Genomic DNA, 16,432 nt, shown 5'->3' with positions numbered 1-16,432 from the left:
TACTAGAGTTCCTGTAAACTGCACCTGAATCCACATTAGGAACATAAGCAAATGAGCTGATTGGCAGGAGCCTGCAGGTCCACCACTCCCACTAAAGCAAATAGGAGGGCAACTTACTCAACCTTCGAAAAAGCTGGCCACTTGGATGCCAAAAATAGGGAGTTTAGGTGTCCATCTTCAGGATGCCAAGGGTGATTCATGGGGTCAATGTTTGCAATTCATTAAAGCAGGTGGGTGGAGAGCTGCTAAAAGTCAATCACAGCATTCAGAAGAAAAGCAAGGGATAACTTATTTTTTGCAGAAGTACTAAGATTAAGCTGGCAGATCCTGAAAAACCCTGATTCACAAACATTATTTGAGGGAATAGGAAGACTTCAAAAGTGTCCAGTATGCCTGAGGGGCTGGGGTGAAGTATGTGTGTGGAGTCTCTGGGATTTTCAAAAATGTGTCTTGAGAACGAGAGAGAGAGGGGAGCTGGGTGCTGACTCCTGCTGAAGTCTGGCCTGGGTTACAGATTTGTTTTGCTTGCCTGTTACTTTGCTGCTGCTTGCCAAAACCACAGCCTAGCTATATGCACACACCCAATCGTACCCATTAGAGAGCAGGTCTTATTTTGCAATCTAGCTGCCGAAAGGGATCACAAATGAAGAGTGAAGCAGTGGCTGTGTCTAGATACTATTTTTTAAACAAAGTCATGATTTCACACAAACTCTCAAAGCATTCCTGTATCTCCCCCACAAGGCTATAAAAGCCCTGGCATTTCAACAGGTACCTGAGGCTTTATAAATTGGATGAAAAATGAGAGCCCAGCAACAACTTTTGCTACAAGTTTATGATCTACTAATCAGTGGCACATTCAAGGCATACTCTATAGACATGGAAACTTGATTCTTGCCAAGATGTATTCTCCCTGGCACACAGTAGTCTGATAGCATCAAACTCCTGATTACTTAGTAGCCAACAGAATAAAGCAGGGCTTTAGGGATCTTGCAACTAGTCCTTTCAGATTTGGACAGTGACATATGCAAGCCAGAAGATGAAAGTGTATCCAGATATTTCCACCTTGGAGTCCCGTTTAGAAGTGTGAATGAGTCACAACGTGAAGCTGATCTGCTTCAATTCATAGTAGGGATGAGGTTTTATTCATTTGTCTATTTGGAGGTACAGGTAGGGAAAGAAAATAGAATAATCAACTTTCCAGCCAAGGTAACCAAACTGTTTGGTGAGTAATTCACTGTTCTTTGTATCATACTGTTCTCAGGCTATTTAAAAAAATAAGAGCCTAAGGATAAGAACAACTTTTTTTATAGTCCAAGACTCCCCTCTTCCCTTGATGTACCTGGTAACCATTATGCTCAGTGGATGTTGCAACCAACAGAGCTAGGGAAGAGGACTTGTCTGAAGCAGAGCTTGAAGTAATGAATGGCTGACTTCCAATTTCACTACAGATAATCTAGCCAACAGCATGGGGGAAACGTAGGTAAAAACAACCAGATGGCTGCAGCACAGATGGAAGAAGGAAATGCTGCAGGAACCCAAACCTACAAAGGGCAATTCACGGGGTGAAGCAAAATCTGACCAACTAGAGCTGCATGTTACTGGTCTGACAATAAGCCTATAGGCTACTACAAACTGATCTATCTGGCTACCAAGGGTTTTATAGGCTGTGTTGCCCTTATGGCAGTCTCTGAAGGATTTAGATAGTAGTTTGTTTTCCTGAACTGCTGGCTCAAGAGAAGGCATACAGCTTCCCCTGAAATGCAATGGAAATTTCTGGGCAAAAAAAAATGTTGGTAGAAGAACAGAGAATTAATTTTGAGAACAAACTCCCACTTCTTACTACACTGCCATTTAGGTAAAATCTATACAAAGCAAGATGTGATTAATCATTTTACACCAACTAAAGATGCCACCTCATAATCCAGGAGTTTGGGGGATAATTCTCCCATCGTTTAAAATACTGAGGCTATAAATGTGCTTATGTGGGGAACAACTGGAGTAGGAAGCACCATCCTGCCTTTGTGTTACTGTAGCAAAAGGTTGGAGGAGTCTTTTCAAGTCCAGAGAGGACTTGATGGCTTTATACAACACAGACTGGTGGCCTTATTGCCAGAACTGCCAAGGTGCAAATGTGCAGAGTTCCTAGCAAGATTCATCTTGAAGCCACAGATCCAAATGAAAGCCATTTACTACTACTACTACTGTCTGGATACTGACTTTAAAAGGTCAGTTTTAATGGGGCAAGACAGGAGAGCTGAGATGATGTTGAGCCTTGTTGGCTGATGGCAGGGAAGAAGCCACAAGAAACATGGCTACCTTCTATGGCCCCTCTAAACAGACCTGCCCTGCCTGCAATTCTACTTGGAAGCAACATACAGCCCAAACAGACCAAATAATGGTCAGCATCCAGGAAGAGGAAAGCTTAGTAAGACACAAGGAACTGGCATCTGTTCCTGCTTTCCTAATGCTGGAGGCATAGTGCTGACTGAAAAAAAACCATAGTCCACCATGGGAATTAGTTTATCCAGCCACTGGCAGTGCTTTCCTCTTATTTCCTGACAGGTGGAGCAAGAATACGGAGAGTAATGGTCACCATGAAGGAGAGGCTAAAAACCGAAGTCCAACAACATGATAATAAACTATTGCAACTAACAAAGAACAATGTCCAAAGACTGTCTTCAGTACTAAATTTTCTTATCCCTCTCTTCCCTATTCCTTACAAAGCAAGGTAGAATCAAATTTATGAAGACGGTTTAGGATGGTTATATATCTGTGTCATCTAAACAGGTGGTCCAATAACCACATATACAAAGCTCAGCAATGCAGATGATATCAAATCCTAAGCATATTACCTTGTCAGTTAGCAGAAGAAAGAATAAAATAAGTCAGAGTTCTAGGATTCTCAAAATCTGTTGCTGAAAGCTGGGTTTCTAAGCCCCCGGTCAATCACCTGAATTAGTTTAGCCTGATTTTTCTTAATACTTTCCAAACACTAGTCGCTTCAGTTGAATGTACTGAGGGAGGCTCAGTGATTTAAAAAAAAAAAAAAAAAAAAAAAAAAAAATATCAAGCAAAGCATAACAAGGAGCATATCCAGAAGCTCAGGAGTCTAATTTTAAGTTATTTTGAGAAAAAAAAAACCCACCCAACCTTACCCCATGTCTAATTGGAACTGAAGTACTCAGTATTATTAACCAAACTGGAATCTGGCCAGAAGAAGAGCTTGAACATTCCTGCTCTTCTGAAAATGCCAGACAGAGTTCCTTCCTGACAACCTGTTAGGACTTTCCAAAAGGCCTATGCCTCCAAAACCATGCTGAGGCTACTGGATCAGTCTAGATTCAAGAAAAAAATGGCCTTTTGAATTGTCAAAAAGACTCCCTATAGCACTGAACAAACCTGATTTGCCTCAGCTTATTACATCAGGGTAGATGAACAACTCACTGAATCTAGGCAGAAGTTTAAATACAAAGTTTATCTGGAACATACTTTAATGTATACTCTGTTTACACGTTGTTCTCTCCATGTGATCTTTCAGAACTCTTAATGAAAGAGATGTAGCTGCTGCTTCCTAAATTCTGCTACTGAAAATATTTTATCCTAACATTTTAATTACAGTGTACTCCATTTAAGTGCATGGAGAACTGAAAATAAATTCCCAAACACCTACCTGGAGTATGCACTTATTAAAACTAAAAGCTAACCAATCAATGTTTGTTAAGTACACATTACAGCACTGTCAGTGTTGTGATATTAGCAGCCCTGAAAATGATTATCTCCCATAATTTCTTGGACTTCCAACAGGCTGTTTTGGGGCTGCTATTACAATCCTTGACAATGAGAGAGGGAGAGACACAGGAGGCAGCAGGTAGGCTGACCAGAAATTAACTAGCTCCTGTCATTTTCAGAGCTTCTCATCCAGCCCTTTGACAGCTGCTTTGTCTTCACCATTTTCATTCAGCTAAACTGGGAACAAATTAAGTTACAAAGCAGACACTGGGGCTAAAAGGTGCCGCATGCTTAACTAGTTTATGCACTTAACTAATATGCAGATACCTGGGTTATATTACAGTGCAAGCAACAGGCAACAAATTGGGACTAGTGTTGTGTTATGGTTAAGGGAACTATACACTCATATAGTCGGTGTATGTATCAGAGGAGTACGTGGTAGTTTAAAATATTTCTGACATGCAAATTTTAAGGAAAAATGTATTAGAAGTATTTCTGTACCTTTTCAGTGCCAGTTATTCCAAAATGATCACTGTAATGCATTCCAGCACTCTTAAGTTACACAAGTTTGAAGCAGAAGTATAACAAAAAAGTCCAGAATTTGGTAGGAGAGACACAAAACCAAGACCCTGTTTGACCTCCGTCCTTATTACAAGGACCACAACACATATTACCCAGAAGCTCACATAAGTCATGCAGACAAGTAGAACACATTTCAGATTATCTGAAACAAAGGGAAACACTCTTTTCCTTACTTGATCAACAGTCCCTGATTGGGCAACAGTTCCAGATGGATTTTCCCTCCTTCTTGTGTTCTTAAATAGGCAAATTCTTCCAGCATATCAATATCTGCAGAAGTGGTTCAGGACTCAATAGGGAAAAAAAAGGTTGTTAAATATGTCTTCATGTAGCAAACCTTATTAAGAAGAACAAAGGCTGAATGAAGCAACACTACATACTGATGAGATTGTTGAAGCAACACTACATATTCATGAAATTGTCAGTTAAGACAAATAGTTTGTAACTGCTCATCCTCGATTCTCACTGTGGCAGGCTGTAGCACTAGAGGCTCCTGCCCAGCTGCAAGAGTAGTAATGCTAACTGCAGGCTATTCAGGGGCACTGGGCCAGCTGAGGGAGCTAATTAATGGCCACAGGAAGTTAAAGGCTCCTACAGAGACAGACCTGGCCAGCAGCTGCAATACCAAACCAGGGTCTCTCAGGGTCTGGGAAGAGACCCAGGTGTGATGAGACTGGGAGCAGCAGCACTACAGCAGGGAGCTGAGTTGCAGCCAGCCTGAGAGGAGAGACTGCAGTGAGGAAGGAGTATTAGCAGTGAGCCACACAGGCACTTTCAAAGGGGCTGAAGAGGAAAAAGACCTGTGAGTTAACCCTTTACGGACTATTAAGGTTAAAGTTTGAGGACTCACTGATACAAAAGGGCACCTGTGCGACAGGCATGCCCTCGTAATATGGACTGTATTGCATTTAAGGACTATTTGAGCTAAGCAAGTCCCCAAACCTACTACACACGCACACACTACACAGGCAGTTACACATGGTCACCGTGTATATTCCCAATACACCGGACCTTAAAAATTCATGTGAAATAGCCATACCAGGCACACTCATCACACACATGCAAGTCAGACACAGAAGTGGAAGTAATGATTGAGATCACTAAGGCCCGGTTCCTCAAGGTGTTTAGGTATCTAATTTCATAAGTATCTATGAAATCTTGAAGTCCTTCCCTGCCAATATTTCACACTCTGCTTTTTTTTCTGTACAGTGTAAATGCAGAGCCACCCCGAGGCTGAGGAATTTCCACCACATTATAATAGTGCCATGATTTGTAATGCTTGTCTCAGTTTTTCCCTCACCCCATCTTCTCATTCTTTTCATTTCTCTATTTTGGCTCTTCTTTCTCCAGTCCTGTTTGTAAATTTGTTCCCTTAACATCTCCTGCAGTGTGTATAAGGGCAGATTTCACTTAGAGCCCTGATAGTAATGAGGTCCCTCCTTCACTAATGACTGCAGTGAGACGGTGGTTCAGTTAAACACTTAGCTGACCACATTGCAAAACACACACTGGACACTTGCAGTTGTAAATCATATGCGCTCTGCAGGAATCTGCACACAGCCCATTCTGAAAAGATGGCCTGCAGTTGTTAAACAGATGCAAAGTAAAAAAGGGGCAAAATCCCAGTGCCTTGAAGTGCAGCTGCCATTCCCCTGCAGCCCACCTTCCTATCAAACAGAACAGAAAAACCAGCAAAATGGTCCCAGGCAACTCTTGATAGTACAGGAAGTCCTGGCAGACTTATCTGTAAAGGCATAAACAAATGCCATGCTGTTCAACTAAGTAGTAGCAGCTACGTAGATATGCCTGTCCCTCAGGTATCAGCAGGCATATCCCCCACATATATTTACAGCCAGTTTCACTCCAATATACACATTTCCACAGATGGATTACAACTGCCTTATACAGTGTGTCGGACAAAGCAGGATTTGGTCTCTGGAGAACAGTGACTTATAAGAGTATTTATCTGCTTCTCTGACATACATGGTTTGGGATTGGGGAAGACAGTCCTGCATTTTTTTTTGGCTGCATCCATGGTGTCATAATAGAGAAAAAAAAAAAAAGGATACTTGTAACATAGTTGAAAAAATTCTCATACTGGAAGTTCCCTTGCTGGCAGATTTTGTTGATGGCTTTCAGGAACAAGTTCTCACCTCTTGGCCATTCATGCTGAAGCAACACAACCACATGGCCCAAAGCAATGTCATCCCTGCTGTCCGTGAAAGCTCGCAGCTGTAAGAAAAATTTGCACTCAACCAATCAGTGTTGGAGTAGAGTATAGCAGAGTTAAAGTTATAATGTTTCTTTATGGTAGGGTGGGACTGCCCTTTTTATCTTATGTTGGGTGTTGGCATATGAGTGGCAACCATCATTAATACACGCACTTTGGTGTTGTGTAGTTCCCTAAAGTTTTGTGTTGTTTCTTCAAATGGTCAGCTTGGGTGGAGGGGGAGTATAGCATAAGCCCTTCAATTGGTATCCCCATATACAGAACTATCAGCATCAGATACTTTTTTTTTTGCTGGGTCACCTGTAATGTCAAAAATAAATATCATGCCTTTTTAATTCTGAAGAACCTTTGCCCTATGGACACAGCAAACCACAGTGGTGAAGTGTTCACCACAGTGCAAAAGGCAGCCTGGAACAATAAACAAAGAGTGATTTGTGCTAAACTCTAAGGCCAATACAGCTGTGACCACTGTTAACTATTTCAGCGGAGATTTCAAGCTGAAAGGTAGGCAGGGTGAGTAGAGAAGAGCTTATTGCTGCGGAGGGTTTGCCAGCTTGGAGAAGTGAGAAACCGCACCTCTCTTCCCAAGTCAGTAACCACCTGATGCCAAAACGAATGGGGAAAACAGATATCCATTCCTCTTCCTCTCCTTCCTCACAGTATAGAAGCAACTGTCCGTAGGTACCAACAACCTGTCATGCCTTCCTGATGTAACCCCCCATCTAGATGCCAAACTCTCCTTCTACACTAACCTTACCAAGTAACACAAAGGACACTACTACTAATTGCACTGCTTTAGATGTGGGGGTAGGGGAATTGCCATGGTCCCTGCTGCATAATTCAGGTCTAAGCTGCACAGACAATATGGTGCCTTGACTACAGCTTACCTTGAAACAAGCTAACAGTAAATGGAGACAGTAGGGCATAACAGCTTTACTGGTACACGGCCAAAGCTTTAGGTCAGAACCTGTAACAAATAAATTGCATTAGAGTCATAAGTATATTTATTACACAGTTCCATTAGTGATAATGAATCAGGATGAAAGAGAGAGAGAGGATAAGTCTCCAACTGCCTATGCTTATGCTCATGCCAAAGTTGCAGTCAAGTTAAGAATCAGTCAAATGCTGAGTAAGTATAAGCAAGGCTCTCCTCTTCTCTCCTGCTATGGTTTTATGCGTTGTTACTCAGCAAAGCAATGCATTGGTGACAAGTCATTTTGTGGAGAAAACAGAAACAAGCAAAATTGTCTCTTTTTATAGTATTAAGCACTACCTTTCGGATATTGACAAGTAGGTGCTGAAATTATTTTGTTAGAAGGTGAGGTCTGATCAGGCAGGGAAAGGAAACAAGTACTTTTGTGCTTTTGCAATACAGTGTAACGTAACATGAAGCATACATGTTATTGTGTCACTACCCATGGTGCAACTTCTGCAGGAAGTTGGAAAAGCTTGCTAGAGCAATTTATGCACACTAGCTTGCCTCTAATTTGTCATTGAGAATGTTGCCATTTCTCCCTCAACTAATACATATCTGCTCTTCCAGCTGTACAGAGGGAAAATGAAATGCAATCCCATACCTTTCCTGAATTTCGACTTTACTTTTGGCTGTTCTTCTTGTGTTTTAACTCCATCTTGGATGGGGAGTGTGATATAGCACATGAGGTCAAGTACCTTCTCACATGTCAGCTAAAAGAGAAAATACAAAAGTTTCATAGATTTCATAGACATTAGGGCTGGAAGGGACCTCAGAAGATCACTGAGTACAGCCCCCTGCCCCAGGGGCAGGAAGTCAGCTGGGGTCATAGGATCCCAGCAAGATAAACATCCAAATTTCTCTTGAAGGCATTCATTGTAGGTGCTTGAACCACCTCCGATGGCACGCTATTCCAGACCTTGGGGGCTTGGACAGTGAAGAAATTCTCCTTATATCCAGCCTGAAATGGTCTTGCAGTAGTTTATAACCGTTCGACCTCGTCATCCCTTGGAGCGCTCTGGTGAACAAATGTTCCCCCAGATACTGGTGGTGACCCCGATAAACTTATAGGTGACCATCAGATCACCGCTGAGCCTGCGCTTTTCCAGGCTAAAGAGCCCCATGGCTCTCAGCCTGTCGTCGTAAGGGTCTTTTTTCCTGACCTCTGATCATGCATGTGGCTCCTCACTGGACTCTCTGAAGCTTCTCCACATCCGTTTTGAATTGTGGGGCCCAAAACTGGACACAGTACTCCAGCTGTGGCCTCACCAAGGCCGAGTACAATGGGAGAATGACATCCTGGGATTTGCTTGAGAAGGATCTATGGATGCAAGCCAGCATTTTGCTAACTTTACTAGCCACGGCATTGTATTGAAGGCTCATGTTCATCTTGTGGTCAATGATGACCCCCAAATCTCTTTCTTCCGTAGTGCTAGCCAGTGTAGCACTGCCGAGCCTATAAGCATGGTGCGTATTTTTCCTCCCAAGGTGGAGAACCTTGCATTTTTCAGTGTTAAACACCATCAGGTTCTCGTCTGCCCATTTCCTGAGCCTGTCAAGGTCAGCCTGGATTGCCCTCCTGTCTTCGGGTGTGGATGCTTTGCCCCAGAGTTTGGTGTCATCGGTGAACTTGGCCAGTCCACTTCTGACTCCAATGTCCACATCATTAATGAAGATGTTGAACAATATGGGTCCAAGGACAAAGCCTTGGGGGACCCCACTGGTCACAGGGCACCACGATGAGTGACTTCTGTCTATTACCACCCTCTGGGTCTAACTACAGAGCCAATTTCCCAGCCAGTGGATCATGGTGGAACTAGGCCGCAATGGACCAGTTTTGCCAAGAGGTGATCATGGGATACCAGATCAAAGGCTTTTTTTGAAGTCAAGGTATACAACATGAGATTCTAAACTTAAAACCCAAATTCACTAATACTTTGAAGTGGAATTGAAACTTCTATAGGAGATAACAGGGGGGAAAAAGAGAACAAAGTGTACATTCTCCATCAGATAGAACTTCTGGATCTACACTGGACTGATTAACAGGCAAACTGATGTAATTGGTCTGGACAAGGGAATAAGGACATCAATTTGATTCAGCTCATCCTATGAATACACACTAACAAGTTTTTGCAATGAATATTCATTTCCTTCACGGTATCCTTTAGTTCAGCTGTTCAAAAATAGGATATCTTAATTTAAAGCCAATTTGCTTGTAAAGGTCAAGTAAATTGGCTTTCACTGGCTTCTGGATAGTAAAAGGTTAAATAAGGCTTTTTCACACTGTTTAGAAAGACAAAACTGCAATATCGTTATTGCACTGCAAACATACTGTACATCCCAAATCTACTTTGCTAAGATAAGGGTGCAAGAAAGAAATAGCATCAGATTTTTCCTGACAATATATTGTAACAGGAAAGAGGAAGTGTTGTCCAATGGTTAGGACACTAGTCCAGCATAGAAGGAAGCCTCATTAAATACATTAGCTATCATTAAACTTGTACCAAAAGCTGTATGTGCTTAATAATGGAAGCCAACTATGAATTTGATTAAATATAACCAGCATTAAGGATGACTCTAAAACACATGGCCCATATTGGGTAAATATGCTGATGGGAACGTTATATTTTGAAATTTTTTTGTGTTCCAGGTCACATTAGCCAGATCAGTTCCGAATCATTTTGATTGAGCAAAATTCAATTGTTCAAACACCATATCTGGCTCTGCTACTGGCAAGGTATCTGCCACCCCAGACTTTACAGCCTGGGGCTTCAGATGCTTCCAAATCCAGTGGCAGGCAGGCCCAAGCCTGGAGGTTTGGGGTTCAGATGCCCCCAAGTCTCACTCAGCCAACAGTCGCAGAAGCAAGCTAGGGTGGAGTCTCTCATTTCCATGAAGGAGGCATGTAGCTGAGATCCTCCTACTGGAAGCTGGCCAGTAGGAAGCCAATTACAAGATTTTCATAGGCCATCCTGTCTCCAGTCCATTTGGACAGGGATGCACCGTCCACTACACAATGCAATTTAAATCCATTTTGACTTGGGTACCAGACCAGCGCAGTGACTACATTTGATCTTATCCCACAAGAGGCTGAGGAGTGATACTGATGGGAACTTTTTTTTTTAAGGAAAATTTTTCATGTCCCAGGTCTAATTAGCCAGATCAAATCTAAATCCATTTGAATTATCCAAAAAAACATGTGGCCCTGCTACCGGCAAGTATCCTCCACACCAGCCTGGGCTTCATATACTTCCAAATCCTTTGGCATGCATCCTACATGCAGGCTCAAGCCCGAAGGCCTGGGGTTCAGATGCCCCTGAGTTTTGCTTACCTGTGACCATATGGCTGCAAGAGCAAGCCAGGGAGAAGTCTCCCATTTCCATAAAGTCAGTGTATAGCCTAGATCCTCCCACTGGAAGCTGGCCAGTGGGAAGTTAACTATGAGGATCTCATAGTGAGTCCTATCTGCAAGCAGACAAAGGTACAACCCTCCACAGGGCCATTTCAATTGCATCACCTCAGTCAAGGTATTTCCTAGGGGTGTGCGAAATGAGTAGTATTAGATTCAGATTTAGCCTGAATTGGGGACAGTTATTCAATTCATTGATTCAGATCACTGTCCCAATTCTATTCGGCCGAATCTGAAGATTCAATGCCGATTCGGAGAATCAGTGATAGATAGAGATTTAAATGTTTTTTCTACATACCCCGAGGCACCAGGTGTACGCTGCAATGCTGGGGCGGATGGAGCATCCCACAGGAGTGCAGGGGGCTGCCCTATGTGCTCAGCGGCAAACACGGAAGTGGATGGGAAGTACTTCTGGTCCACTGCCAAGTGTGCAGGGTAACCCCCACCCCTGGCCTGGCGACTGGCCATGGGAGGACCCCAGGTACCCCCCCAGACCCAGGAGGCACCAGTCACCAAGCTGGGGGTGGTGGTCCCCTGTGCCCTCCCCAGCAGTGCTTCTGGTCCACATCTGGGTCCGCTGCCGAGAGTTTTGGGGACCCCCCCTGTGGGGCGCTCCATCCGCTCCACTATCTCAGTGTTCACGAGCCACCTTGTATCCTGAGGTATGTACAAAAAACATTTAAAGTTGTGTCTATGTCCCAATCACTGAATCGATTCAGAGAGATTAAAGGGTCTCCTGATTCAATTCGGATTCACAGATTCGGCCGCCAAATCGGGCCAAATCTTCACCAAATCAAATCAACGACTGAAGCTTCGCACAGCCCTACTATTTCTCCTGCCACCATCATTGTCATGGCATTGCTGATGGGATGCAAAATTGTTTCCCCCCACCCCCCTTTTTTTTTTTTTTTAAAGTTCCCAAGTCGAATCAGCCAAATCAATTCCAGACCACAGTTGGAATACTGTGTGCAGTTTTGGGCACCACACTTCAAGAGGGATGTGGATAACCTGGAGAGGGGTCCAGAGAAGGGTATGGTTAAGGGCTTGCAGGCCAAGCCCTATGAGGAGAGACTAGGGCACCTGGACCTCTTCAGCCTCAACAAGAGAAGGTTGAGAGGCAACCTTGTGGCTGCCTATAAATTCATCATGGGAGCTCAGAAGGGAATTGATGAGGCTTTGCTCACCAAGGCACCCCTGGGGGTGTCACAAGAAATAATGGCCATAAGTTGGCAGAGAGCAGATTTAGACTAGACATTAGGAAGAACCTCTTCACAGTTAGAGTGGCAAAAATCTGGAATGGGCTCCCAAGGGAGGTCGTGCTCTCTCCTACCCTGGGGGTCTTCAAGAGGAGGTTAGATAAGCATCTGGCTGGGGTCATCTGAACCAGCACTCTTTCCTGCCTATGCAGGGGGTCGGACTCTGTGATCTATTAAGGTCCCTTATGACCCTAACATCTATGAATTCCAAATCTGTGCGAGTCATTCAAGAACCAAATGTGGCCTTGCTGCTGGCAAGCATCCTCCACCACTGCCTGGGGCTTCAGATACTTTCAAATCCTTTGGCAGGGATCCCAAGTGCAAGCCCAGAGGCTTGCGGTCTGGATGCCCCTGAGTTTCACTTGCCTTCAGCCGTAGAGCCACAGGAGTGGAGTCTCCCATTTCCACAAAGTTGGCATATAGCTGAGATCTTCTCACTGGAAGTGAAAGTGGGAGACCTAACTACGCATGACCTTGGTCAGGGTACTACCCCCTGCCGTGTTCGTGGTTTTCCCCTGCCACAAAGATAGGTTAGTGTGGTCATCTAAATAAAATATATGATAATGCCCACTGAGCACAGTCCCCCTCATCACCAACTCTTTTTCATGTCATGATGAAAAAGAGGTAGATCCAAACCAGGCTGCCCTGTGCCTCATCTGTATATAAATTTTTGGAGGATCCTAGCACTACTGACAAGAACACCTGGCTCCAGGCATGAGTCGGGGGCCTACTTCACTCTTCCTCCTGTCAACAGGTACCTGCCCCACACATATCCACAGGTCTGAGCTCTTGCTGGAACCAGGTAACCACGGAACACCCCAGTAACCCCTGGCAGCTGGTGTAAGAAGGCCCATTGCACAGTATCTTGGACTTACTCTGTATTCTCCAAGGGCAAAGTGGCAAGTAGCTAACTGGATAAGGGCTCTCTGATGTTCCAGCAAACCCTGTCCTGCAATCTGCTGTGGAGAGTGAGATCCTTGAAGAGCTGCTAAATGATGGAGGCTGGCAATTGCCTTTTTATATTGACCCTTTAAGAAAAAAAGAAGAAAAGAGGTAGGGGGTATCAGAAGCATCCACACACAATTTACAGGAAAACAAAAATGCGATTATTCTGTCAGAGCCTCCAAAACCAAGGTGGTCCACGTAGCAGAGACTCCAAAGCATCATGCTAACAGAAAGCTGTACAATGTGGTGCCACACAAGGCCATTTGAAAGGTACACCTACATTATGAAGATAAGAGATCATACCAGACTTATTCTGATGCGCAATATATTGTGTATTTATCAACATTTGATCTTTGGATTACATGCTTACACTTAAAATTGGATTTTACAACCGCCATCTCCAGGGTGAACGTGGGAGAGCATCCTTTCAGGACCAAACACTTTTTTTGTCTTCACTTTAAAACAGAATTTGCACTGTTCAGCTGACACACACTTGCAGTATCCTTTTATGTCTGGCATATTTTAGGGCAGGGGTTTTCAATAGGTCTGTGGAAAGCAGCAAGTATTCCCTTCGGGTTTGGCCGATTCAGGGGGACAGTGATTCAAATCACTGTTCCGATTCGATTCGGCCATAGACTATAATGGGGAACCAGTAAAACACCTATAACTTTGTCATTCTTTCCCAGATTTGGATGAAAATAGCAGATATGGTAGCCCCTTCTGAGGCATGAATCCTGCCAAGTTTCAAGGAGCTAGGTGCAGGGGTTTCTGTGAAAGTGCACCTCAAGGTTCTGAAAGCAAATAAAGAAAGCAAATAGGTACGGAGTGAGGAGGGTGGCACTCACTCCATCAGCGTGTGGAGCTTGGGGAACCCCTGTAGTGGAAAGTTCACCTTCAGGAACACCAGCTGCTCCACCAAACCAGAATCCAGGGAGGTCTGGTGGGGTGTCCCAATATCACCACCAATGCTGAACACACTCTCGCTTGGAACACCGGTCAGTGGACAGGACGGGTGTTTCTGGGCAACTGTAGCCAGATCCTGCCACTATTGGCTGCGGGTTGCCCAACAGGCCAACGGGTCACAGTGCAGTGGCTCCACATCCTCGGCAAGATAGGTAGCCACTGAGGCCCCCACACTACCTGCCTGATGGTGGGGTCTGGTGTCTCTGGACCCCAACACTGAAGCCATGCCCTTGGCTCACACTGGCAGTGGCTGTGGTGGAGGAGATTGGCTCTTGGTTGGAGTGCTGGCATGGGAAGTGGATCCCCCTGTTCCACGTCCCCCTGCCTCTGACCTTCTGCCTCCCTGACTCTGTTCACCAGGCACCTCCGTCCGGTGATCAAGGTTTTTGCTGCTGTAGATGCTCCTTTTCACCCTTGGATCGCACAAGCCTGCCAGCATGTGGACCATACCGGACCGCAAGGGATCCAGAGAAATATCAGAGTCATTGGCCAGCTACAGATGTCACTATTAGACCAGTCCTTCCCCACCTCTCAGCCTTTTCCATATATGGAATATCACCCCATCCCCCTCCCTCTTAATTTGTTTGTTGCAAGCCTTCCGAATCTCCAAATCTCTCCAAATTGGAGGCTTCCAATTCAATTTGGACCTTTTAATGGGTCTCCCAATTCGATCAGGATTCAGAGATTTGGCTGCCGAATCGGGCCAAATCTCCTTGGAATTGAATTGGCAATCCCTTTTTAGTCAATACACCCCTGGGGTACTGGCCGGATGCCGAGCTGGAGGATGGTGAGTGGCCTGGACACAGAGGCGGGTTGTGGCATGCGGCAGCAGCATAGCTTCTGTGCGGCCTTGCTTTTGCCCCACCCTGGCCCTGCTCCTCTGAGGCAGCAGCATGGGATGGCAACACTTTATCCCCGCCTGCCCCTGCGTACTGAGGGATACGCGTACCCCCAGTTGATGCCCATTATAGGGTAATGCAGGGAACAAACTTTTTGGCGGGCATGCTACAAATTAGTACCATACCCTCCCTGAGTGCCACTCAAATCACTTTTCCCCCCAACTGCTCTGCTGCTCTGCTTCCTGCCCTACCTGCCACTGTGGTGCCTGTCCCCTCCCTGGTATGTCACATGCCATACCAAGAGTTGCCCGTGACATTTGTGACATGGTTTGACCATCCTTGTTACTAGACATTCATGATATTTCAGATATTCTACCTAGTAGTATAGGTAAAATAAATTTTGTGGATTTCTAAGGTAAATGGTTGTCTGCCATTGCTTGGGCGCTGGATTTGATGGCCTACAAGGCCTCTTCCAGGCATGTGTTTCTAATATTCGGAATATAGATGGCTACATGAATCCAGCATGGTAGTCCATTTAGATCTCATTCACACCAACTGTGAGGCAACCACTAAATGAAAAGTCAGGGCTGTAGGGAATGCTTGGGGAATGAGCCCCCTGGGGTCTGTTTCTTAAACAGGCACTTAAGGATTCCTCATCCTGGAAGAATTCCCAGCCATAACTTTTCTGTGTTCCTTCACCTAGCAAGGCTGAGTACACCTGCACAACTTGGGCATGTTTCCAATTGAGATCTAGATTTGTTCAGCAGTCAGGAAAGAAGGCAGCTTTGTATGCTCAAAAGAAATGGCCCTTTACCATTCCAAGAACTCGGCAAAGCCTGCTGAAACAGATGATTCTTGGTACACAGGGGGATACAAACACTGAGTTCAGCTTGTAAATCTCAGTGTAAATAAATATATAAAGATTTGTCAGCCAAATCCGAATCTGAAGATTTGATGCTGATTTGGAGAATCAGTGATTCGGACACAGAAACAGCTTAAATGCTTTTCTCCTGTATACCTTGAGGAACCAGGTGTGGCCTGTGAACACTGTGATGCTGGGGCAGCTGGGGCATTCCACAGGAGTGCAGGAACGGAATTCTGAGGCAGTTGGGGAGCAGGACCAGAGGGAGCAGGGCGCATGTGTGCCACATGTGTACCTACCTTACCTTGGCGGCGAAGGCAGCAGCTGTGGAGGAGACAGCAGCGGGGGCAGCAATAGCTGATTTCCCCCTAAGGTAAGTGGGGCACGGGGTACACTGCAGCTGAGGCGGATCCAGAGGGGAAGCCCTCTGGAGCCCTTTTAGCTTGCCTGACAGGGAGCCGCGCTCCTGAGCCGCACACGGGCAGCGTGTGCGAACAGGCGCACTCTGTAAGGGCGGGCCGCACCGGCGTTTGTGCCAGCGTTTGTGCAAGGCATGGGCTCTTCTGAGGCCTCCACCCAGACAGAGCTCATGGCGGGGTTGGTAGCCCCTTGCCCTGTCTGTGCGGTGGGCCTTGGTGGGGTCCTGG

At 45.1% G+C, this 16,432-nt stretch overlaps 1 protein-coding gene across 6 annotated transcripts in view; it reads right to left on the bottom strand.

Annotated features, from left to right (window-relative positions):
- Positions 1 to 16,432, bottom strand: part of INTS10 (integrator complex subunit 10) — a 61,644-nt gene that overhangs the window by 6,709 nt on the left and 38,503 nt on the right. For all 6 annotated transcript variants that reach the window (XM_019534165.1, XM_019534166.1, XM_019534163.1 and 3 more), the window contains exons 12-16: positions 13,052 to 13,204; positions 8,116 to 8,224; positions 7,426 to 7,505; positions 6,378 to 6,540; positions 4,485 to 4,578 (exon numbers count right to left, since the gene is read on the bottom strand). In XM_019534165.1, the coding sequence (XP_019389710.1) occupies positions 4,485 to 4,578; positions 6,378 to 6,540; positions 7,426 to 7,505; positions 8,116 to 8,224; positions 13,052 to 13,204 (599 nt within the window). The remainder of the gene's footprint in view (positions 1 to 4,484; positions 4,579 to 6,377; positions 6,541 to 7,425; positions 7,506 to 8,115; positions 8,225 to 13,051; positions 13,205 to 16,432) is intronic.

The sequence above is a fragment of the Crocodylus porosus genome, unplaced genomic scaffold, assembly GCF_001723895.1.
Source record: "Crocodylus porosus isolate Cpor-Errol unplaced genomic scaffold, CroPor_comp1, whole genome shotgun sequence".
In the NCBI taxonomy this organism is placed as follows: Eukaryota; Metazoa; Chordata; order Crocodylia; family Crocodylidae; genus Crocodylus; species Crocodylus porosus.
This window is presented reverse-complemented; position numbering and strand designations above follow the sequence as displayed.